General features: G+C 39.2%; 1 protein-coding gene across 1 annotated transcript in view; it reads left to right on the top strand.

Moving 5' to 3' along the window:
- The first annotated feature begins 1405 nt into the window (after nucleotides 1–1405).
- The window catches only part of FYB1 (FYN binding protein 1), a 165889-nt gene continuing 141697 nt past the window's right edge, over nucleotides 1406–25597 (top strand). Inside the window, exon 1 of the mRNA XM_025389107.1 lies at nucleotides 1406–1488. Within this exon, the coding sequence (XP_025244892.1) occupies nucleotides 1486–1488 (3 nt within the window). The 5' untranslated portion in view covers nucleotides 1406–1485. The remainder of the gene's footprint in view (nucleotides 1489–25597) is intronic.

Here is a 25597-nt window from a genome sequence, read left to right as displayed (position 1 = left end):
CTCTTTACAAAGCTGTTATCTGCACTTTGATGGTCTCTATTCTAACAGACAGTAGTAGATAAGAGGCTTTCTAGTGAAGGTAAGGAATGTCTCTGTTTCAAAGCATTCTGGAAAATGTGTTGTACTTAGAAGTATGCCTGGCTCCCATACCTTGCTCTTGCTTTCGTCTTCCTCCTCTATTCATTCATTAAGCATTTATCATGTGTAAGATACTGTGCAATTTCAGATTCCTGACCATCCACCAGATTCTGACCATGCCTCACACCCCTCTTTAAAATATGTAAAGTTTTCAGGACAATATCCGTTTCTACTTCTGGAACTCAACCCTTGCCCTGGTTTTTTGCCTGTCCTGTGCATCTGTATTTCTAATTATATCTTAATTTTGAAAACATTTATATTTTAAGGAATAAATAACAGGTAACATCTTTTTTGAAAAAGGATTTTGTATGGATATAGGATTAATTAGTGTTTGGTCAGCATCATGTATAGAAATTTGGTGACCTTACACTAAATAAGCACTCTAATACTTAAAACAAGATCTAGAAATTTGCAACCACCAAAAAAGGAATCATGCCTTTCCTTTGTCATGGAAAACAAAGATGACCTTCTACCCTTGAACTTAGTTTAGCAGGAGGCCATATATTCCAATTAAAGGGGCTAAATCTGTATATCAGAATGTGTTCAGAGAGGTACATGGATGACTGGAAAATCTAATTGGGATCAAACACTATGCCCTTAACATCTGATACTAACAAATATTACCCCAAAATTAATACATGAACCTAGACTGAGCTGTACTTTTTTTTAGGGAAATGAATGGCATTCTATGATAAGCTTATGAGTATTTCCATCATTTAAATACTGATCATGTGAATTTAAATATAATTGGAGTTGTTCATTAAAATGTTCGTGATACTTTTGTTCTTTTTAATAATGATTATAGTTATGTTTTTACACAAGTGCTATATACCCAGGACAGAAAACTTGAAAAACTCCAAAAAGTACAAAAAAAGAATTATTTGTAGTAATACATCCACTCAAGTCAAACGCGATTCACATTTTGGTGTGAGTCCTTCATAGATAAGAGAGAGATGGAGAGACATACACACACACACACGCGCACACACACACGTATCCAAAAATATAGAGGTTATATAAAACAGGTTAATAATGTATAGCAAAATTTAATATCTAGCTACTTCTAAAAAATTTTGTGTCAATTTTTCAGTCTTCAAAGCTACACCTAGACCTGTTCCTGTATTATTGAAAAATAATAACAAGATAAACCTGGCTAGCTATACAAATGCTCTGAGGGTTGAGATAACATGCAAATGTAGCCTCACATATCAATGTGTGAAAGCTGGACAGACCACACAGCTCAGAAAAGGAAGTACACTCTGCATAGCTAACTTGCGCATTCACTATCCAAGCTGCACCATCTTCGGGGTCATTGTGTGCCAGGCACATCAACTCTTTTCAATAAAAATGGTAAGTAATAGATTTTATAACTCTCCCTGGTCTCCTGGCAAATGTGCTACTCTTCTCTGCATAGAACAGACAGGGTTGAGGGTGCTTCACAGTCAGGTCCTCCGAGCCTTTGGGATTTTGCTTGGCCACTTGTTCCTTGTGCTGATGAAGCTGCTGAGTCTTGTTCATGCCAGTTGAGAGACACGGCTTCAAGAGTTCCCTTTTTTTGATTCCAGCCTTCAGAATAGGGGAAGAGCACTGTCTTGCAGAAAGAAAACATGCATTCTTTGTCTTTGCCTCTTAGGATAGCTTGGTGCCAGTCCCAATAATTTAGTCGAGTTTCCTGTTATGAGCAGTTTGGATCCCATGAAGGACTCCAGTGGCAAATATTGGGAAACATTGCTGATGGTGATTGCCATTTTGATAACACAGTAGATTTGACAAACAGACCTCTTTTGTTTGAAAAACCTTTTTTTTTTTTTTTTTTTTTTTTAAATTAAGAGACACAAACAAAGCCCGGTCTTAACCTAAAGGACAGATTGTGTTCCCAAAATTAATGAGAAGTCATTATTTGGAGCACACTTAAAATGGTGAGTGGGTTCCCCGTGCTACTTTAACCCAAAACATAGCTGAGCTACAACAGTAATATTCTGCTTCATAATTTTCCATTATTTCTTTGAAAAAAAGAAAAGGAGGGCTCCCAAAATATATGTGGTGTTCATATATTACCAGAATCTAGAAGAGAGTCAATTTTCTATCTTTATCTACTATTCCCCAGCCCCTAGAAGACTGGAAATTTGTTATCCCTTCTCTTGTTACGGAGAGGATACCCTCCTTTTGTCAGTCCCCAGTGAGAAGACAGGAGTTGAGAGGATGACTCCTGTGCTTGCTCAATTGGAGATTGTGTATTGCAGACATTGGAATAGGGAGAATAAAGGGATCATTCAATGATGTGTGTTGATGTTACTGTGTATTGTCTGGAAGCACCTTGAGTTAGGATAGGGAAAGAGCAGAGGTGAGAGAGCGTAATCTGGCCATGGGGGAGAGAGGAAGAAGGAAGAGCCATAGGGTGCAAGTCACTGAGTCTTGAGAAGGGGAATAAACGGTGGAGGAAATGTTAGCGCATGACCCTGCCTGCGGCAACACCTGTAGAATCGAGTCTCTGGCTCAGGTGGGAGTGAGACTTATAAATCCCTCTGTGTTTCCAAATTGGGTCTTTAGTTCCGGGATTCCTAGAAAGCAGCTTGACCTTGGCCGGGCACGGTGGCTCACGCCTGTAATCCCAGCACTTTGGGAGGCCGAGGCGGGCGGATCACGAAGTCAGGAGATTGAGACCATCCTAGCTAACACGGTGAAACCTCGCCTCTACTAAAAATCCAAAAAATTAGCCGGGCGTGGTGGCGGATGCCTGTAGTCCCAGCCACTCGGGAGGCTGAGGCAGGAGAATGGCGTGAACCCGAGAGGTAGAGCTTGCAGTGAGTCGAAATTGTGCCACTGCGCTCTAGCCTGGGCCACAGAGCGAGACTCCGTCTCAAAAAAACATAGATAAATAAATAAAATAAAATAAAAAAGAAAAGAAAAGAAAACAGCTTGACCTTAAACGAGAGCACTGTGATTTATAAAGTGCTATTTGGATTTTCTTCGGCGAAACAAGATAACAGCAGGAAAAAGGGAAGTTTAACTGGATAGCATGTATTTGGTATGATATACGAGTAATGATTTTTTTAAAGATTATTGTTTTCTTACAATAAAAGTAACATGACTGGGTGTGGTGGCTTACACCTGTAATCCCAGCGCTTGGGGAGGCCGAGGCACGCAGATCACCTGAGGTCAGGAGTTTGAGACCTGCCTGACCAAGATGATGAAACTCCATCTCTACTAAAAATACAAAATTAGCTGGGCATGGTGGCGCATGTCTGTAATCCCAGCTACTTGGGAGGCTAAGCAGGAGAATCTCTTGAACCTGGGAGATGGAAATAAATAAATAAATAAACCAGCCAGGCCTAGTGGTGCATGCCTGTGGTCCCACCTACTAGGGAGGCTGAGGTAGGAGGATTATTTGAGTTCAGGTGTTCAAGGCGGCAGTGATGAAGGATCATGTCATCACACTCCAACCTGGGCAACCCTGTATAGACAGAAAGAAAGAAAGAAAGACAGAGAGAGAGAGAAAGGAAGGAAGGAAGGAAGGAAGGAAGGAAACAATAAGCATGTTCTATAATTTTATCACCTAAGGGACAATCACCAGGTTAGTACAGATCCTTTGAGAATGTCATCATTTTAAATACACATTTAATAAATGTAATTTTATAAGTGTTATCATCTTTTATGAACCATTTCCTCACATTTTATTTAAAATATCTTTAATAATATGGGAGTTACAATGTAATTTTTAATGATAAATCATTTTTCACCACTGTGTAGTAGTCCACAATGTGTTTTAATCAATTCCATAGAGTTGGACATTTCAGTTGTCTCTTTTTCTTTCCTTACAGTAATATAGACAAGACTGTCACAAGCACTTTTTATATATTTTGTCTGATTATTTTGCATTGACAGAACATTAGCATAGTAACCAGGTGCAAACCTACATATATTTAAAACTTCTAACATAAGTTACCTTGTTGTTAAGCAGCGTACTTTAAGTTTTTTACTATATAATGGCATAGTAAGTGAATTTCCCAGTGCAATTATGGCATATACGTGCCTATCTTTGTATAGTTATGCCTATTTTTGTAGCGTGAAAAGGTTATACTTCAAAATTAAGTTACTTCCCCTTAATTCCTTTCTCCCTAACATTGCTGCTGACATTCTGCAACAAGTGGCAGAAAGCCATGTAGCATATTAAAGAAAGGAAAAACTCCATTTTTTCTCCTTGAAAGAGATCAGATACAGTCAACAGGCCATATCCCCAGCTTCTTGTTGATTGGTTGTGCTTACTAGTTGTTTTCCGTAAGTCACTTAAGCTTTGAGATTGTTTCCTCATCCAATGATGGTGATGATGTGATGATGATGATGGTGATGGTGATGATGGTGGTGGTGATGATGATGATGATAGCTATCCCACAGGATTGCTGTGGAGAGTAAGACTGCAATTATAAAGCGCCTGTGACAGTACAGGCACATGCCAGACACTGGATAGATGTTGGATTCCTGTATTTCAGCCCCAAATAAATAGTTTCCAAAGTAGGCATAGAAACTCCTAGTGAATGCAGGAGGAGAGTGATACTGGCAGTTAGCAGTGCTAAGCCCTGACATACACTATCTCATTAAATTCCTCTAACAATTCCTGCAAATAGTTATTCCTATTCCCCCTATTTTCTAGTTGAGTAAACTGAGTCTTGTAGAGCGTAAGTAATTTTCTCACAACCACACAGCTACTGAATATTGTTGGGCCTGGAATTTCAGCACAATTCTATCTGTTCTCAGAGCCTGAGCTCCTCTACATTTTGTTACATCTCAGAAAAAGTAGATACCTAGGAAGACAAGCTGGTAGTCAAAGAAAAGCCCAGGACTGGCCTTTGGGGTTGTGTGGGGCCCATCCTCAAGCTGGTGACCATGTCTGGTAGGCTTGAGGATCAGCTGTCATGGCTGCTTCTGCTATGGTCACTATGAGTTTTCCTACTTTCAGAATGCTCACTTTATTGAAATATTGTAGAGGCCACTGGGATGAGAAACTGAAGGAATGCCTGGTTTTGTGGTTCTTCATCCCAGGATCCAGAAAGGAGGGTTTAATGACTACATAACTCCCTTCCCCACCCCAAGCTCATCTGCTGTGTCACCACTGTGACCAATCCCCACCTCCCCAACTTCCTGAACTGTCCAGGAAGGCAATCAAGCCAAAAGAGGACAAGTGGTTATAAGGAAATTCACCTTTTATTGCCCTTTCCCTGTAACTTATTGGTAAGGAAACTTTGGAAATGTGTGGGAATGAAGCACAAAGGCACTTGGTGTTTTATGAAGATAGATACATTAGATATTAAGATTGATGGGCATTGGACACACGACACTGGGCTCATCTTCCAACCTAGCAAGGGATGCTGGGTTCCAGCTCAACCTTCCCATTTCTCCCTGTGGCATCTTGACCCTATCTCTTCAGCCCTCTTTCAAGAGGCTCAGTAAAGGTGCAGAGTTGGCTTAGGTGTTCCCCTACGTCCTTATTCATAGTGTGATTCTAGACTTTAGAAGCGGGAGAAGAGACAATAGACTTCTACTTTATCTGCCCCTGTGGAAATTGACTTAATCTATAGCCTTAGACCAGCTCCCTTTACAGGTCTAAAATGAAAATGATAGAATAACACTTGTTTGCTTGGCAAGTATTTTTAGGTACGTTTTAAATTGTAGAATTTTCTGGAAGAAATGGAGAAATAGATGTTCTATTCATGTACAATTTTTCTTTTGTATTTTATGCATAAAACTTAGGTCAGAAAAAAATAAAGTAAAAATTGCGTTTGGGGTTTTTGGTCTGTTTTGCTCCTTTCATCCAGTTTTCAAGCTACACAAGGAGCTCCTGAAAGGAGTACGGTCAAATCGCACTGTCACTCATTCATTCAACAAAGGTCGTTTGAGCTCCTATTTCAAGTCTGCACTCTGCTAGTCATGGGAATGTAGGGTGAACAACACATGGTGTCCAGGCTTCCCATGGCTTACACTTAGGGTAGTGGTTCTCAAACTTTAGCAATAATGAGAATCACCTGGAGGGTGAGGGATGGGGCCTGGAAATGGGCATTTCTTTTATTTATTTATTTTTTTTGAGACAGTTTTGCTCTCGTTGCCTAGGCTGGAGTGCAACGGTGCAATCTTGGGTCACTGCAGCCTCCGCCTCCCAGGTTCAAGCGATACTCCTGCCTCAGCCTCCCGAGTAGCTGGCATTACAGGTGCCCACCACCACACCCAGCTAACTTTTTTTTTGTATTTTTAGTAGAGACGGGGTTTCACCATGTTGGCCAGGCTGGTCTTAAACTCCTGACCTCAAGTGATCCACCCACCTCGGCCTCCCAACATGCTGGAATTACAGGTGTGAGCCACCGAACTCGGCTGGAAATATGCAGTTCTAATAAGTTCTCAGATAAGACTGACGCTGCTGGTCCAGGGCCCATGCTTGGAGAACCACTTTTCCCTGGAAGCGACAGATCAAAAACATCAAAGTGAACAAATAAATAAAATATCTTTCACTGAACTCTGAGGGAGGCAAATGAGGAGTTGAGATAGAAAATGGAGGGGAAAAATCCTCCTGAGAGAAGTGTCTGGTCTCTGGTGAGGGGATGTTCAGGCTGAAGCAGTAGTTCTCTACTCTGGCTGCACATGGGAATCACTGCAGCAGCTTAGAAAACATCCCTGTTCTCAGGTCCCAAAACCAGTGAAACTGAAATGTGAGGTGGGGCTCAGTGAGGGTTGAGCATTACTACACCAAAAAGTGAGAATGAGTTGGGCATGGGGCATATGGGGGTAGAGAGCATTTCAAGCTGAGCTAGTGGCAGGTGCAAAAGAGATGAGGCAGGAGAGAGCTTGGAGCTGTAAAAAGACAGGATGGCTGGAGAACAGGCAAGAGAAGAAGTGAGTGACAAGAGATGGTTTTATGGAACAGGTAGTGGCCACATGAATGCTGGATCTTAAGGCTGCTTTAGTCCATTTGGGCTGCCATAGCAAAACACCTTTGACTGGGTAGCTTGCAAACAACAGAAATTTATTTTTTACAGTTTTGCGGGCTACAAAGTCCAAGATCAGAATGCCTGTTTGGTCATAGTCTGGTAAGGGTCCTCTGGCAGATTGCAGACTGCCAACTTCTTGTTGTGTCCTCACATACCAGAAGGGACAAACAAGCTCTTTTGGCTTCTCTATAAGGATTATTATTATCCCATATGCATTAAGTGTGGGTGGCTGCTCTATGCAAAAGAATGTTCATCTATCACTGCTTGAAGTTGAAAATAATGGCAACAAATAAAATGTTGGATTGAATTGCGTGTGCCCAAAGGAATATGTCTTGAGAACATCTGAATGTAGAGTGAAAGAAGGCACAGAGTAAGGACTCTGTCCTTATGTCCTAAGCACCTCCCAAAAGGTCTCACCTTCTAATACCATCACCTTGGAGGATAGGATTTTGACACATGAATTTTGGAAGGACACAAACATTCAGACCTGGAATTTGATCATACTGTTCACCATGGCAGCCATTGGAGACACCTGAGTTGAGGAGTGGGTGCCATTACCTGCTTCATATTTTGAGGGTAGGGCTACTTCTGAAGGGACATGCATCATCTCCAGATAGCCTTGATCCTGGCTTGGGCCTTAAATATTGGCTTTGTTCCTGTTCTCCCTCAAAAGTGTGACCCAAATTTGACTAATCCAAGTTAGAGAGTAAGTACAGAGTTTCTGAGGGGAACAGGTCCTAAGATGTGAAAATAAATAACCTACTCGGCCACGATGGAAGACCCAACTGAGAACTGGTGTCCCAGGGAAATCTGAGAATATGGAAACTGAGTTAGAAGGTTCTCTGTGAGGACTGGAGTTCCAATCCACTTCCTTCAATTAGAGAGATGATTTTTTTTTCTCTTAGGTAAGCCATGGAGGCCAACCATAGTCCTGAGTGATAGACTAATATCACTCCACACACTCCCCTGTCACCATCCCTGGCCTATTCATATCCTCCCCTTGTGCAAAAGAGGACACCTACCTTCTGCAACAAGATCTATCCCATTGTGTTAAAAAAAAAAATCCTGTACTATGACAAGTTAGTTTTCAGCCAAGGATAAGAGGCTCAAATTCTAGCTGGTATCTTGTGCTCATATAACACATCAGTGCATCTAGGAGGAGATGTGAGCCACTTTTTAGAGCATGTGTTAGGATACACTAAACTCGTGGCACCCTTGCTCTTGAAGTGAGTAGGCATGGGGCTCCAGTTCTTGATTTGGCAACTTCAATATTACTTCCCCAATTCTAGGACTCCATTCCATCCACTCTTTCTTTTCTCTCATGTCCTTATCTTTTTAAAATGTTATGAAACATATAATACAACAAATGCTCACATACTCATCACCTACAATTAATGTATATTACCATTCTGGCATCTATTTTAAAACTAAAGAAGAGAAAATTAAAGTCCCTTTCTGCCCTTTTCCAGTTCTATGTCTCTCCTTCCCACAGCAGAGAAACAACTATTTTAAAAGTGCCTTTCCGAATAACCTTCCCAGCCATGGTTTTATGCTTATATTTTATCTGTGTGTATCCATAAAACATATAATATCCCCAAACATATAGTATTGTTTTCCCAGATTATTTTCATGATTTTTGCTATTTGCCTTCTTTCACTCTACACTGGGTTTTTTTTCAAGAATATTCCTTTGGACACATTCAATCTATTGAATTGCTGTGGAATTCTATTGTAATTTATTCATCTATTCTCCAACATTTGATTTGTTGCCATTATTTTCAATTTCAAACAGAGGTAGATGAACATCCCTTGGCATAGAGGGTATGAGAACCTTCAAGTTTATCTAACATTAGCAACTTGCTCTTTAAGGTCATTGTAATGATTTACCTCCCACCAGCCTTGTACAAAAGTTGCCATTTCTCTACATCATTCCTAAAACTTGACATTGTCATATTTATTGATAGAGTTTTGACCATTTGTTACATGTAAAACTGTACTTCATTATTGTTTAATTTTAATTTTTCTGATTATAACTGAGATGAAACAAGTTTTCACAAGTTTAATGGCCATTCCAGTAAACTCTTCTGTAAATTATCTCTCATGTGTTTCATTCATTTTTTATGAATTTTTTTTATGTTGATTTAGATGAATTTCTTAAATATTCTAGGCATTAATCCTGTCAATTACAAGCATTGCAAATTTTGTTCTCCCAGTCTATGGCTTCTTTTTAACTTTACTTTTGGTGCCTCTTTTTTATACAGAAGTTTTAAATCTTAATGTTGTCAAATTTTAAAATGAGTCTTTATCATTTCTGCTTTTGATGTCCTTTTAAGGAAATTAATCCCTACCCCTTAAATATTAAAGTCATTTTTCTAATTTTTCCTTGAAGTGCTCATGTTTTTAAGACTCTATGTTCATGTTTAGGTCTTTAATCATAAGGATACCATTTATATTTGCGATGCAAGGCAGGCATCTAATATCAGCTGATATGGAAAACCAGTGGTTGCAGTATTACTTATGTTAGCTTGTTCTTTTCCCCCATCACTTTCTAATGCCTCCTCTGCCACATGTCCATTTCCCATCTTTGTGGGACTCTGCTTCTGGGCTTCCAACTCTGTTACATGATCAATATAGTTCATAAAATTCCATGTTTATCATTGTTTCTTCTTCTTCTTCTTCTTCTTCTTCTTTTTTTTTTTTTTGTTGTTGTTGTTGAGACACAGTCTTTCCTTGTTGCCCAGACTGGAGTGCAGTAGCACGATCTCTGCTCACTGCAACCTCTGCCTCCTGGGTTCAAGTGGCTCTCCTACCTCAGCCTCCAGAGTAGCTGGGATTACAGGCACGTGCCACCACACTTGGCTAATTTTTGTATTTTTAGTAGAAATGGGGCTTCCCCACGTTGGCCAGGCTGGTCTCAAACTCCTGACCTCAAGTGATCCACCTGCCTTGGCCTCCCAAAGCTCTGGGAGTACAGGCATGAGCCACTGCACCCAGCCTCATTGTTTCTTAATTATGCTCTTTTTTTTTTTTTTTTTTTTTTTTTTTTGAGACGGAGTCTCGCTCTGTCGCCCAGGCTGGAGTGCAGTGGCCGGATCTCAGCTCACTGCAAGCTCCGCCTCCCGGGTTTACGCCATTCTCCTGCCTCAGCCTCCCGAGTAGCTGGGACTACAGGCGCCCGCCACCTCGCCCGGCTAGTTTTTTGTATTTTTAGTAGAGACGGGGTTTCACCATGTTAGCCAGGATGGTCTCGATCTCCTGACCTCGTGATCCGCCCGTCTCGGCCTCCCAAAGTGCTGGGATTAATTATGCTCTTTTGCTCTGGATTCATATATCTTCTTGCACAGGTACACGTAACTCTTGCCTGCTGTCTAACAATTCCTTTCGTGTGTGTGTGTGTGTGTGTGTGTGTGTGTGTGTTAATCTACTCACATTCTTTTTTTTTTTTAATTTTACTTTAAGTTCCCAGATACATGTGCAGAATGTGCAGGTTTGTCACATAGGTATATGTGTGCCATGGTGGTTCGCTGCACCTATTGACCCATCCTCTAAGTTCCCTCCCCTCGCCCCCATCCCCCAACAGGCCCTGGTGTGTGATGTTCCCCTCCCTGTGTCCATGTGTTCTCATTGTTCAACTCCCACTCATGTGTGAGAACATGCGGTATTTGGTTTTCTGTTCCCGTGATTGCTGCCTAACGATCTCTAAGATTATTCAATACTTCTACTATTATTACCCAAACACAACCAGGATCTTAATACAGGCGGAATTGCCCATTGAATACAATCCTTCAACCCTATTTCTGGTTCTTAAAACTTCTGCTTGGAGGAAATGAACATTACTGTCACTTACACTTAATTGGCCAAAGTAAGTCGTATGGACATATCTCAGTTAAACAGGGCAGAATTTATAAGGATGTATAATCCCCATGCATTCAGGGTCATGTCAAAGAACATCATCAATTTGGAAGAACAGAGATGTTATATACTACCATGTATACAGTATAGGTCTTCAAATGACTGAGAATTTCATTTTGACATCACTCTTAAATGATAGTTGAGCTGACTATAAATATTCTAAATATATAGTTACTTTTCCTCACCACTTTACAGACTTAACTTGATTAGCTTCTTACTTCTTTTGTTGCCAGTGGAAATGTGCTTTCAAATCCAGTTGTCATTCCTTGTATTTGACATTATCACCCCCTTTAAAACATTTATTTATGTTCTGAGCTTTTACTATGCTTCATAGAGATGTGAATTTATTTTTACTTATCCTGCTTGGTACTCATAGTATCAGTTTAAAACAGGAGGCTAAAAATATTTTCTGTAAAGAGCCCAGTAGTAAATGTTTTAGGCTTTGCAGGCCCTATGGTATCTATCACAGATATTGAACTCTACTATCGTAACATGAAAGCAGCCATAGACAATGTACACATAAATGGGTGTGGCTGTACTCCAATAAAACTTTATTTATAAAAATGGATGTCAGGCTGGATTTACCCAACAAGCTATAGTTGTCAACCTCTGATCTAAAGCCTAATGACTTTCTTCAATTCTTTAAAATTCTCTCCATTATATTTTCAAAAACAATTACTCTATCATTTCCTCCTTCCTATGCTTTTTGTCTAAAGTTCCTATTAAAGTTAGTCTGTGATCACCTATCCTCCATGATTTTAATTGCTCTTCCAAACTTTTTATCTCTATGTCTCTCTTTGATTAATCTTAAATCCGTTTATCAGCTTCATCTTTCCATTCATTACTTTTTTTTCCCTATGTGTTGAGGGTCACCAACTGTCCCAGTGTGTCCAGCACTTTCCCAGTTTTAGCATTAATATCGCATGTCCTAGAAACCTTTGAGTTCCAGACAGACCAGGAAAGTTGCTCACCCTATCTACAGTGTCCAATGCAGATTTTATCCTATTTCTTGAGTTGTTGTTTTAATGATAAAGTTTGTATTTCCAATTTCTGGAATTGTTTCTCTTATCTCCCACATTCCTGCCTAATACGTGCCTGTTTTTATTTTAAATATTCTTATATTCTGTTTTGGATAGTATTCTATTATTTCTTGATGGATCCTAAATTCTTAGAGTCCTTTTCAGATTGTTCTATTGTTTTAATTTAATTGATATAACCCTATATTTCATGGTTGATTTTGTTGAATTCTCTTTCTCATTAATAGTTTTCTTCCTGTGTTATGGAATTTCATGTTGTAGACAAATTTCAAGGAGGTGTTGTTGATTGGTTGGTTTTCTTTCTACCTGCCTTCACTCCACATTCTCTCATGCTGTACTTATCTGTACTGCTTCTTCCTGAGGCTTCCAGCCCAGAGCCAGATCTATATGAACATCTGAATGATTCAGGCACACAGTAATTCTGGACATTTCGCATACCCGTTACTAAGTCAACTGGTCTCCTGGCCTAGCTCCTGGTGCTGTGCTGTACTTAGTCCAGGGTTTCTTGTTCTGGACAAGAAAACTGGGCTTCCTGCACTTTTGTGCACTGGAGAATTATTAGCAGCATCTCTGGTCTCTACCAGCGAGATATAGTTGGACTTCAGCACTTTTGTTCATTGTTAGATGTTTAGTAGCACCTCTGGTCTCTACCATCTAGATAGCAGTAGCATCTCCGCACCCTCCCATGTGACAACTCAAAGCATTTTCAGATGTGACAGAATGGCCCATAGTCGTGTGAGGAGTCAAAATCCTCAACCACCCAGTTGAGAATCACTGGTTTATACCAACACAATCTCAGCAACATACCACTTAGTCCCCTTTCCTGTTGCTGAGGAGGGAAAGCATGTCTCTTACTGCCCTTGGTTTCACAGAGTGACCGTATGCTATAAAAGCTAGATTAACGAACCCTTCCATACCCTGAACCAACAGCCACCTCTTCAGGCTTCCAGTCTCACTCATTGCCTTGTGTTTCTGTTCTCTTTCTAAAATAGAAAGTTTTATCTTCTTAAGTGTTGCTGTCTTTAAAATTTTTTTCATTTTATATTTAATCTATCACTGACATGTGCTAAGTCAGTGAGAGAGCCACAAGCTTTCATTTACTGACCAGAAGTTGATCCCTCTCCTCTATCTCTTTTCCTGCATTTTCCTTTAGCTTCATATCTTCTGTTTTTGTTTCATTTTGTTTTGTTTTTGACACAGGGTCTTGCTCTGTCACCCAGGCTGGAATGCAGTGGCACGATCTCAGCTCACTGCAACCTCTGCCTCCTGGGTTCAAATGATTCTCCTGCCTCAGCCTCCCAAGTAGCTGGGATCACAGACGTGCACCACCACGCCCACATAATTTTTGTATTTTTGGTAGAAATGGAGTTTCACTATGTTGGCCAGGCTGGTCTCAAACTCCTGACCTCAGGTGATCTGCCTACCTCGGCCTCCCAAAGTGCTGAGATTACAGGTGTGAGCCACCACATCCAGCTAGCTTCATATCTTTCATTTCTCTTTTCCCCCTTCATCTCTGACTAATGGTATTGAGTAAATCAACAAAGGAGAGGAAATGTTTCAGCATCAGGGCTGATGAGACACTGGGAAAATTAATCCAGTTACTTCCAGGTCTCCATTACCACACTTCACCCCTACTCCAACCTATTAAGACGGTGGTTCTCAAAGTGTGCTCCCAAGCCAGCACATCAATATCACCTGGGAACTTAATAGAAATTCTTGGGCTGCACCCAATACCTGCTAAATAAGAAAGGAGGTGGGTTTGTCAAAGATCAGATGGCTGTACATGTGTGGTATTATTTCTGAGGACTCTGTTCTGTTCCATTGGTCTATATCTCTGTTTTGGTACCAGTACCATGCTGTTTTGGTTACCGTAGCCTTGTAGTATAGTTTGAAGTCAGGTAGCATGATGCCTCCAGCTTTGTTCTTTTGACTTAGGATTTCCTTGGCAATGCGGGGTCTTTTTTGGTTCCATATGAACTTTAAAGCGGTTTTTTCCAATTCTGTGAAGAAACTCGTTGGTAGCTTGATGGGGATGGCATTGAATCTATAAATTACCTTGGGCAGTATGGCCATTTTCACGATATTGATTCTTCCTATCCATGAGCATGGTATGTTCTTCCATTTGTTTGTGTCCTCTTTTATTTCACTGAGCAGTGGTTTGTAGTTCTCCTTGAAGAGGTCCTTTACATCCCTTGTAAGTTGGATTCCTAGGTATTTTATTCTCTTTGAAGCAATTGAGAATGGTAGTTCATTCCTGATTTGGCTCTCTGTTTGTCTGTTACTGGTGTATAAGAATGCTTGTGATTTTTGCACATTAATTTTGTATCCTGAGATTTTGCTGAAGTTGCTTATCAGCTTAAGGAGATTTTGGGCTGAGACAATGGGGTTTTCTAAATATACAATCATGTCATCTGCAAACAGGGACAATTTGACTTCTTTTCCTAACTGAGTACCCTTGATTTCTTTCTCTTGCCTGATTGCCCTAGCCAGAACTTCCAACACTATGTTGAATAGGAGTGGTGAGAGAGGGCATCCCTATCTTGTGCCAGTTTTCAAAGGGAATGCTTCCAGTTTTTGCCCATTCAGTGTGATATTGGCTGTGGGTTTGACATAAATAGCTCTTATTATTTTGAGATACGTTCCATCAATACCAAATTTATTGAGAGATTTTAGCATGAAGGGCTGTTGAATTTTGTCAAAGGCCTTTTCTTCATCTATTGAGATAATCATATGGTTTTTGTCTTTGGTTCTGTTTATATGCTGGATTATGTTTATTGATTTGCGTATGTTGAACCAGCCTTGCATCCCAGGCATGAAGCCCACTTGATCATGGTGGATAAGCTTTTTGATGTGCTGCTGGATTCGGTTTGCCAGTATTTTATTGAGGATTTTTGCATCGATGTTCATCAGAGATATTGGTCTAAAATTCTCTTTTTTTGCTGTGTGTCTGCCAGGCTTTGGTATCAGGATGATGTTGGCCTCATAAAATGAGTTAGGGAGGATTCTCTCTTTTTCTATTGATTGGAATAGCTTCAGAAGAAATGGTACCAGCTCCTCATTGTACCTCTGGTAGAATTCAACTGTGAATCCATCTGGTCCTGGACTTTTTTTGATTGGTAGGCTATTAATTATTGCCTCAATTTCAGAGCCTGCTATTGGTCTATTGACAAACCTGAGAAAAACAAGAAATGGGGAAAAGATTCCCTATTTAATAAATGGTGCTGGGAAAATTGGCTAGCCGTAAGTAGAAAGCTGAAATTGGATCCTTTCCTTACTCCTTATACGAAAGTTAATTCAAGATGGATTAGAGACTTTAAAAAAACCCTAGAAGAAAACCTAGGTAATACCATTCAGGACATAGGCATGGGCAAGGACTTCAAGTCTAAAACACCAAAAGCAAATGCAACAAAAGCCAAAATTGACAAATGGGATCTAATTAAACTAAAGACCTTCTGCACAGCAAAACAAACTACCATCAGAGTGAACAGGCAACCTACAGAATGGGAGAACATTTTTGCAATCTACTCATCTGACAAAGGGCTAATATCCAGAACCTAGAAAGAACTCAAACAAATTTACAAGAAAAAAACAAACAACCCCATCAAAAAGTGGGCAAGGGATATGAACAGACATTTCTCAAAAGAAGACATGCATACAGCCAACAGACACATGAGAAAATGCTCGTCATCACTGGCCATCAGAGAAATGGAAATCAAAACCACAATGAGATACCATCTCACACCAGTTAGAATGGCGATCATTAAAACGTCAGGAAACAACAGGTGCTGGAGAGGATGTGGAGAAATAGGAACACTTTTACACTGTTGGTGGGATTGTAAACTAGTTCAACCATTATGGAAAACAGTGTGGCGATTCCTCAAGGATCTAGAACTAGAAGTACCATATGACTTAGCCATACCATTACTGGGTATATACCCAAAGGATTATAAATCATACTGCTATAAAGACACATGCACACGTATGTTCATTGCGGTACTATTCACAATAGCAAAGACTTGGAATCAACCCAAATGTCCATCAGTGACAGACTGGATTAAGAAAATGTGGCACATATACACCATGGAATACTATGCAGCCATAAAAAAGATGAGTTTTTGTCCTTTGTAGGGACATGGATGCAGCTAGAAACCATCATTCTCAGCAAACTATTGCAAGAACAGAAAACCAAACACCGCATGTTCTCACTCATAGGTGGGAACTAAACAATGAGATCACTTGGACTCGGGAAGGGGAACATCACACACCGGGGCCTATTATGGGGAGGGGACCGGGGGAAGGGATTGCATTGGGAGTTATACCTGATGTAAATGACGAGTTGATGGGTGCTAACGAGTTGATGGGTGCAGCACACCAACATGGCACAAGTGTACATATGTAACAAAACTGTGCATTATGCACATGTGCCCTAGAACTTAAAGTATAATAATAATAAAAAATAAATTAAAAAAATAATAATAATAAAAAAGAAAGGAGGTGCGTCCCAGTCACTTGTGTATTAACAAAGCCTTCCCAGTGATTCTGATGCACACTCAAGTTTGAGATCTCCCAAACTCAGACATACTAAAGACGCTTTGGATCAGTGTTCCTCAACCTGGCTGCCCATTTTAACTTCCTGTTGAATTTTAAACTATGTAGCTGTTTGAGTGCCAACCTCAGAGATTTTGATTCGGCTGGCCTGGTGGCTCAGGTACTTTTTTTTTTTTTTTTTTTCCTTTACTCTCCAAATGATTGAAACATCTGGTCAAAGTCTGCTTTAGTTACTCATTTACTTTTTAGCCCATTCTGATCATCACTTATGCCAGTGTTTTGGAATTCTAAGTGAAAATTGGTAAACTTCTAGTGAACAAAGTTTAAAGTGATCTATTCTGGAGCTTAAAGTGATCTATTCTGGAGCTTGACTTCTTGGATTTCTATTTCAGTTCTTCTCATTACAATTTACCTTCTCCGTGTCTCAATTTCTCCATAGTAAAAAGGGATAAGTCACTATACCTACTTATTAAGTTTATTTTAAGAGTTGAATGGGTTTATAAGTGAATATCTTCAGTATAATGCCTGTCACACAGCAAAATCTGCACGAAATATTTCTAAAATATTTTGTAAGTTCTACATGCCAAAAAAAAAAAAAATTCCTGCACAACGAACCTAAGTCAAAACAAATATCTTGGGAAGATAGACTTTTTAAAATATATTTAAAGGGTATTTCTCTATTTTTCATGTTAGGACTTTTTGCTTCATAAGTCCCACTTTTTCCCAAAAAATGTTATATGCTGTTTAAAAACAATGATAAAAATTAACTTTTCTCATAAAATTTTTTAGAATTTTACTATGTGCCTTTTAAAACTAGTTAATGGAATTTTAAACCTGAGTTCAGAATATTCTATACTCAGATTTGAGCTACAGAAACTGATAAGCTGACAATAAATTCAGCCCTTATGCAAGTTCTGGCAGAAGTGAAAAGAGATAGTGATGAAATTAACATCTGCTGAATCTGATCTATAACAGATATTTAGGTGAAATAGTTTGGGTGAAATTTAGTGAAAACACTTTCATAGATGTTTGGGAGGCTGAACTTACATGAAAATATTTGACTTTTCAAGGTATGGACACAGTCCGATAGAACTATCAGCACTTTTACTCATTGCAACTTTGAAATTAAAGTAGTTACATTCACTTTATCACAAGAGGACATTCATACCAGAAAAATTAATTTTATCACATGTACCCACAACTACAGGATACAGCATTTCAGGCTGGGTGGACTTTTTTCGATAGCAGAACATAGCTACCCAACACAATAGGGCTGCAATAAACACTCCTCAAATTAGTCACCCAGGAGGCAGGGAAGGGGAAGACAGGGAATTTCCAAACTATGTCTTAATCATCAAGCAAACCAACAAAAAAGACTGTGAGGGTAAAATTGTCGTAGCTTCTGATTTCTAAGCAAAGTCCACCTGTAGCTACCAACCATGCCTAGTGCAGATGGTTTCCATTCTCTGATGTAAAACTTAGCACCCTGAGCTAATTTGATAAGCAGAATGAGGAGAGAGGTAGGGCATTCCCACAAAACAGCCTGGATAACTATATCTGGATGGCTAATTTGGCATGAAAAACCGTATGTAATATTCTAGACTCCTTGACTCTTCAATATTCTCATTTTTCTCACCATTCTACCCTTCCACATGGTAAGTCCTTCTTTTTAATTTGTAAGCCACATACACCAAAAAAAGGAGCGGCGGGGAGCTGTGAACACATTCCTGGGAAATGATGCTAGGTCTCCCTTTTGATCACTGTGAATACTGGTTCCTCCTTTGGGTTCATTGCAGACAGGTAGTCAATCTATAGTTGAGGAAAAATGGCTTCTTGGGAAGGTGATTTGCACAAACTAGATAGAAACACACCACATTTTTGCATTTGTAATATCTGTGTAACTTTTTCCATTGCTAAGATCTGTATTTAACTGAATGGCTATAAATACTGCCCCCATAAATACTTGTAATTAAAGAAAGATTCTGTTTAACTGAGTACTTACTATGTTAACTATTCTAATAAATTTGGACCTTTAAGTGCCCTAGATCCTCAGTGGAAACAAAGGAGAGATACTGATTAAAATTCAAGGCTCCTTGAAGCTAGCTGGTTGAGTGTGGAAGTCTTACCTTGACAGTAAATTCTGTTTTCTCAAGTTTTCTGAGTAGCTCTTTCCTTCTTGTTGCATCCTCCACACTGAGGCTGGATTGGTCTCCATTATCAGACCCACTGGATTTATCTTCCACAAGCCCGCTTTTTATGTTACCTGCTTTGTTCCTGAAAACATTGGAGTTGGTGATGCAGATCAGATAGTGTCCTTTTGGCTTTAAAGTATACAGTTCAGGGTATATAGAAAGAGCAAGGATAAGGTTTGGTAAAATTTGTCTTCTGGGAAGGCAGGTGATTTTGGACATGTCTGGAATGGAAGCAGTATCTAGGTGTGGAAAATGGGGTCATATTTAAATGAATAACAGCCTGCTTGGAGGTTGTGGATGACTCTTGAGTGTGTGTGTGTGTGTTGAAGGAATCTAGGGGTGGTTAAAATTTGGTATAAAAAAAGGTACTGATGTCTGCAACTTTGAAACTCATCCAAAAAGAAAAAAAAAACAAAAAACAACAGGTGAATAGATAAATGGACAGATGTGATAAAGCAAGGATGCAAAATGCTAGCCATTAGAAAATGTAGGTGGCAGTATGTTGGTGTTAACTTCCAACTTCAATTTCAACTTTTGTATGTGCTTAAAATGTTTTTAAAAAAAACGTGGAGGGGAAAGGTTAAATGTCACATAGACTGGACAAGCAGAGCTGGGAAATATGGAACTCCATTTTCTATATTCTTAATCGATGTGTTTATACCTCCATTTATCCACCAAATGAAATATTCACAATAAACCTTTTCCCCTGAATGTAAATAGCTTCATCATTTTCTCCTCTTGTAAAAATGAGATGCATGTGATGATAAATTTTTCCTAAAATATAGGAAAATGTAGAAAAGGAAAAAATCTTACTCTCTAAAGAAAACCACTATTAACACTTCAATAAATATTTTTCTAGACATATCCCTACATGAAGTATAAGGCCTTTCCATTTCTGCCTTTTATAGCCGTGCTTTTGCTGCTGCTTCTTCACTTTCCCCTCTGCCAGACCAGGTCTGGCACTTCCTTTAATGCTTGGTTCCAACTTTCTTTTTTCATGAAAACTTCCACTTTGCACTCTCTCCTGCACTAATCTCTCTTGATTTGGCATGTCCTGTCTTCAGCATTTCTCTTGTCAATGCCTTGAAATTCTCATCAAGCACCTTTAGTTTTCAGATGCATTTTCTTCCCAATTATTTTGCATTCCACCATTTTATTTTGCATACCTCAAGTTGCCAATATGTTTTCCACCAGGCTCATAATTTTACAAAAACCTGTTCTGATTAAGGCAAAACCATGCTTTTAACTTAATAAGTAACTACACAGTTTAAAACAAAATCCTCTTTCTAGATAGAAACGAGAATATTCATGCCAATCAATTTATGTTAATTTAGGGAAACACTGAGATCGTAATTGTAAAATAGGATTCTTATTTCAGAAAATATAAGCCAGACTCAGCTCCTGCTGTTTTTGCTTAGATTTTGTCATTGTCCAAAACTACAGTAAGATACCATCTCACACCAGTCAGAATGTCTATTATTAAAAAGTCAAAAAATAGCAGATGCTGGCTAGGTTGTGGAGAAAAAAGAACACTTATACACTGTTGGTGGGAGTGTAAATTACTTCAACCATTTTAGAAGACAGTATGGCGATTCCTCAGAGACCTAAAGACAGAAATACCATTCAACTCAGCAATTGCATTACTGGTACAGATCCAAAGAAATATAAATTGTTCTATTATAAAGATACATGCACGTGTGTGTTCTTTGCAGCACTATTCACAATAGCAAAGACATGGAATCCACCTAAATGCCCATCAATGGTAGGCTGGATAAAGAAAACGTGGTACATATACACCATAGAATACTATGCAGCCATAAAAAGAATGAGATCATGCCCTCGTTCACGGATGGGACACGGATGGAGCTGGAGGCAATTATCCTTAGCAAATTAACACAGGAACAGAAAACGAAATACCACATGCTTTCACTTATAAGTGCAAGCCAAATGGTGAGAACACACGGAATCATAGAGGGGAAAACACACACTGGGGCATATTAGAGGGTGGAGGATGGAAGGAGGAAGAGGATCAGGAAAAAATATTGGGTACTAGGCTTACACCTGGGTGATGAAATAATCTGTTCAACAAATCCTTACAACACACATTTACCTATGTAACAATCCTGTATATGAACCCCTGAACTTAAAATATTTTTTTAAAAAAATATTGTGTTATTATCATTTCCCAAAGGTTCATGATGGGTCATAGGTTCAGTCTCTGAAGAGCAGGGGAGGTGCTGGGCTCCCCAGATGGCTTTTCCAGTGTTTACAGACGTTTTTATTTTGTGGGAATAAAACTAGGTTTTGGGTCTTTAAAATGTGAAAATAAGTACTCGCTTATATTTGAGAGTTATCTTAAATATATCTACTTCAAGGAGTTTCCATCAGTTCACTTTCTTGCATTGTAAATTTTAAACATGGTTTCCTAATTTTATGGAAGTATCTTATTTATTACTACTACAACATCATCTCAGTGAATCTCAAAGAATTAGATTAATAGACTAGATAATCTGGGCAGTAAAAAGTGTATTTTTCTTTAGGAATAGAAAAAAAATGGATTGTTTCTATCTTCCTCCCGTAAGCATAGCATTGTCCTGAGCTATATCAAGGTTCAAATCACTTTTTAAACTTCGTATTTTAGGAAATAAATATAATATCAATAACAATTGCTAACATTTTACTAAGTGCTTCCCCTATGCCAGATGCTGTTGTAAGTCTTTTTAAAATATCAAGTCATTGAATTCTTGCAGCAACCCTGGATGACATACTACTTTTATTCCATTTCATGAATCTGGAAACCAGTGGGGAGAGAGGTTAAGTGATTAGCAGCCAGAAAGATCCAATCCTAGACTGTCTGGCTCTAGAACCTGTGTCTAAACTATTCCACTCTACTAGTTCTCTAGGGTAAAAAGAAATGGCACCAACCCCGTCTAGAGGTAGAATTCAAAGAGAACTTGCTGTTTCATAAACTTAGTATGAATTTGCATGTCTCTCTCTATGTGTATGTTACTAGGTTGGTACCAGATTATTAGTTAACTGTGTTAATGATACTACGAGCCCTTCTCTTAAGACATATGCTTTGACCTTTTTAAAAAGAATTGGGAAGAATTTACACCAATTGATTTCTCCTTCCTTGCACAACAGATTGTGTGTGTGTTTGTGTGTGTGAGATCAAAAATATATTAAAGAGGCCGGGCGCGGTGGCTCAAGCCTGTAATCCCAGCACTTTGGGAGGCCGAGACAGGTGGATCACGAGGTCAGGAGATCGAGACCATCCTGGCTAACACGGTGAAACCCCGTCTCTACTAAGAAATACAAAAAACTAGCCGGGCGAGGTGGTGGGCGCCTGTAGTCCCAGCTACTCGGGAGGCTGAGGCCGGAGAATGGCGTGAACCCAGGAGGCGGAGCTTGCAGTGAGCTGAGATCCGGCCACTGCACTCTAGCCTGGGCTACAGAGCCAGACTCTGTCTCAAAAAAAAAAAAAATAATATATATATATATATATATATATATATATAAAAGAAAATTAAAAAATATTCCACAGCCATGGCTATTTCCCTTATACTATGTGACTGTTCAGTCTTTATCTATAAGTATATGCATTTTGCATAATTATCATATTATTTTTTACTTAAGTTTCATTCATAAAAATTATCTCACGTTGTTACACACTCTTCATAATCCTTTAAATTATTGCAACACATTCCCTGTTTTTGTTATCTTTAGATTATACATATTATGGCCCTGTTTTGAGCCATCTATATTTTATTTTATTTTATTTTATTATTTTTATTTTTTTGAGACGTAGTCTCGCTCTGTCACCCAGGCTGGAGTGCAGTGGCATGATCTCAGCTCACTGCAAGCTCCGCCTCCCAGGTTCACGCCATTCTCCTGCCTCAGCCTCCTGAGTAGCTGGGACTACAGGCGCCCACCACCACGCCCGGCTAAATTTTTTTGTATTTTTAGTAGAGACGGGGTTTCACCGTGTTAGCCAGGATGCTCTGGATCTCCTGACCTCGTGATCCGCCCGCCTCGGCCTCCCAAAGTGCTGGGATTACAGGCATGAACCACTGCACCTGGCCCTATATTTTATTTTTGTACCATTATCATACCTTTTAAATTACTACTTTATATTATATTATATTATATTATATTATATTATATTATATATAACAGAACTAGTCTCTCTCCTTCCCTCATTGCTTCTATTTTCACAATATTTACTGATGTCCTTATCCATGTATACATAAGTAAACTTTATAATAATTTTACTTAGTTCTTAAATCCTAGCTCTGATTCTAGTTGTGTTTTTCTCAGTTTCAAAAAAAAAAAAAAAAAAGATTAGCATACAGGGTCTAGCTTTCTTTCTTAGCATTGCTATGTATAGGGTGCACCTTACTTTTCACACTTTGCTCTTTAGAGATTTTTTTCCAGCTACTCAAGTAGCCCTATGTACTCTCAGGATGGCTTTAAGGTCAAGGCAGGATCTGGCCAGGGAGCAGAGAGCAGCCCATATGGAGAATCAAGCAATCCCACAGTAAATACAGTTCCAGTTCAAACGATTCCCCTCTTACTGAGTGAGCTAATTGGTCTCTGGCAATGAAGGGCTCCTTATTATATTTTTATTGTTACTGTTGTTGTCATTCAATGTAACTTTTTCCCTAGTGTGGTTTATAGGGTATTTATATCAACTTATAAAGTGTTGGGATATGTGTCATTCTCATAATTTCATGCTCTAAATTAATTCCTTCAGGATTAAATACTACTTCTTGTCCTCTCAAGAAACACTGTTGCAGATCACAAGCCTCTATCTTCTGTTTTTCCAGGTTTTAAAATTTAAAACTTTAAACAACAAATCACACAAGGTTTGAGTGAGATACATTCACCCACAAGACATGCAAAATATTCTCCTAATATAATCATCCTCAAAGGTTGCTGTAAATCATCATTTGAAATGCTTTCATTGAGGTGATGACTAATCTTTTGGCCATTAAATTGCCAAATAAAGCACTCAAAAATGACATGATTCTTTCCATCTTAAAGATGTTAATATTTGATTTCTTTATTAAGATGACTTCAGGATAAAACATTTGTATGTATCAAGAATGGTTATTGCATTAAATGTCTGCTTAAAAAGTTCTCCATTTTTGTTTTCCCTTATCCTGAAATCAGAATATCATATCATTTTGAAAGGTTTTCTAGCCACTTCCCAGCACTCACAGCATGAAGCTCACACCAGAAGTTTCCACAGATCACCCCAGAGGTGATAAGCTCTCGCTTGCCCTTCCATCCCAGGATATTGTGATTGCGGGACCATGGAATTTACAAGATGAGATTCAAAGGACCCTAATTGTCTCTCTGCTTTCAAGTAATTCTGCCACTTAACACCAAAAGAAGAAAAAGAACCAAGAACATGAAAAGTCCTCCTATTGCTCCACTTAATACTACTCAAAAAAGGAGGTTCCAGACACTTTGGTGGTGATATTTTTGTTTTATTTTTTTTTGACAAAATCTATTCTGGATAATATTCCCAAAATGCTTCCTAATCATCAAACCTGGTGGAATCTTTTTAAACATGTCAATGGCATTTGATAGTCTTCCCTTGATTTCTGCAATACAATTCTTCCCTGATTCTCCCTCCCTCTGTCTCTAACAAGTCCTTCTCAGTACCCTTTGAGTCACACTTTGTATTTTGGTAACACAAAAGGCACCATCTTTGCCCCTCTTTCACTCTGCCTGCCCTCCCTCAGCATTCTCTGCTTCTCTCAAGACTTTAGCTACTGTATTAGTCCATTCTCAGGCTGCTATAAAGAATTGCCGAGACCGGGTAATTTATAAAGAGAAGATGTTTAATTGACTCACAGTTCCGCATGGCTGGAGAGGCCTCAGGAAACTTATAATCATGGTAAAAGGGGAAGCAGGAATGTCTTTCATGGCAGCAGATGAGAGAAAGAGAGAGAGAGAGAGAGAGAGAGTGCAAAGAGAGAAAAGTCCCTTATAAAACCATTAGATCTCATGAGAACTCACTTAGTATCATGAGAACAGCATGGGGGAACCACCCCCATGATCCAGTCATCTCCCACCAGGTCCCTTCCTCAACACATGGGGATTATAAGGATTACAATTTGAGATGAGATTTGGGTGGGGACACAGAGCCAAACCATATCAGCTGCTAACTCTTTGCTGATGGCTCACATGATGAAATCATCATCTTTCCCCAGATCTGTTCCTCCTCTTGTATTCTATAACTTGCTGAGTGCATCCCCCACCTTCTGCGTCATTTTATATTTCTCCATTTCCACCAGTGCCCTGACACCAAACTTACAAACACATACACATCATTTTCTCTCCAACCATGTTCAACAGGCTTTTTTTCAGAATTTAGGCTCTTGTCCTCTTGCCTGGACTATTATAGTTTTGCATCTCTCACCCCTTAAGTCCATCCCTCTCTGCTTCTAGAATGGTCTTTCTAAGCACACATCTAATTATGTAAATTTCTGACTTCAACCCTCCATATAGCTGCTAAAGACCAAGTGCAGGGGTCAGCAAACTGTGGCTGTGAACAAATGCAGCCCATTGTCATTTTTTACAAAGAATGTGTTATTGGAACATAGCCATGCTCACACATTTACATACTGTCTATGGCTGCCCTTATACTACAAGAGCAGAGTTGTGTCATTTCGTCAAAGACCATGTGGTCTCAAGAGCCAAAAATATTTCCTATCAGGCTCCTTGCAGAAAATGTTTGCTGACATCTGGCCTAGTGGATAAAAGTCAGAACTTCATGATATCAC

The sequence above is a fragment of the Theropithecus gelada genome, chromosome 6, assembly GCF_003255815.1.
Source record: "Theropithecus gelada isolate Dixy chromosome 6, Tgel_1.0, whole genome shotgun sequence".
NCBI lineage: Eukaryota > Metazoa > Chordata > Mammalia > Primates > Cercopithecidae > Theropithecus > Theropithecus gelada.
Note: the sequence above shows the minus strand (reverse complement) of the source record. Positions and strands in the feature narration are given on the sequence as shown.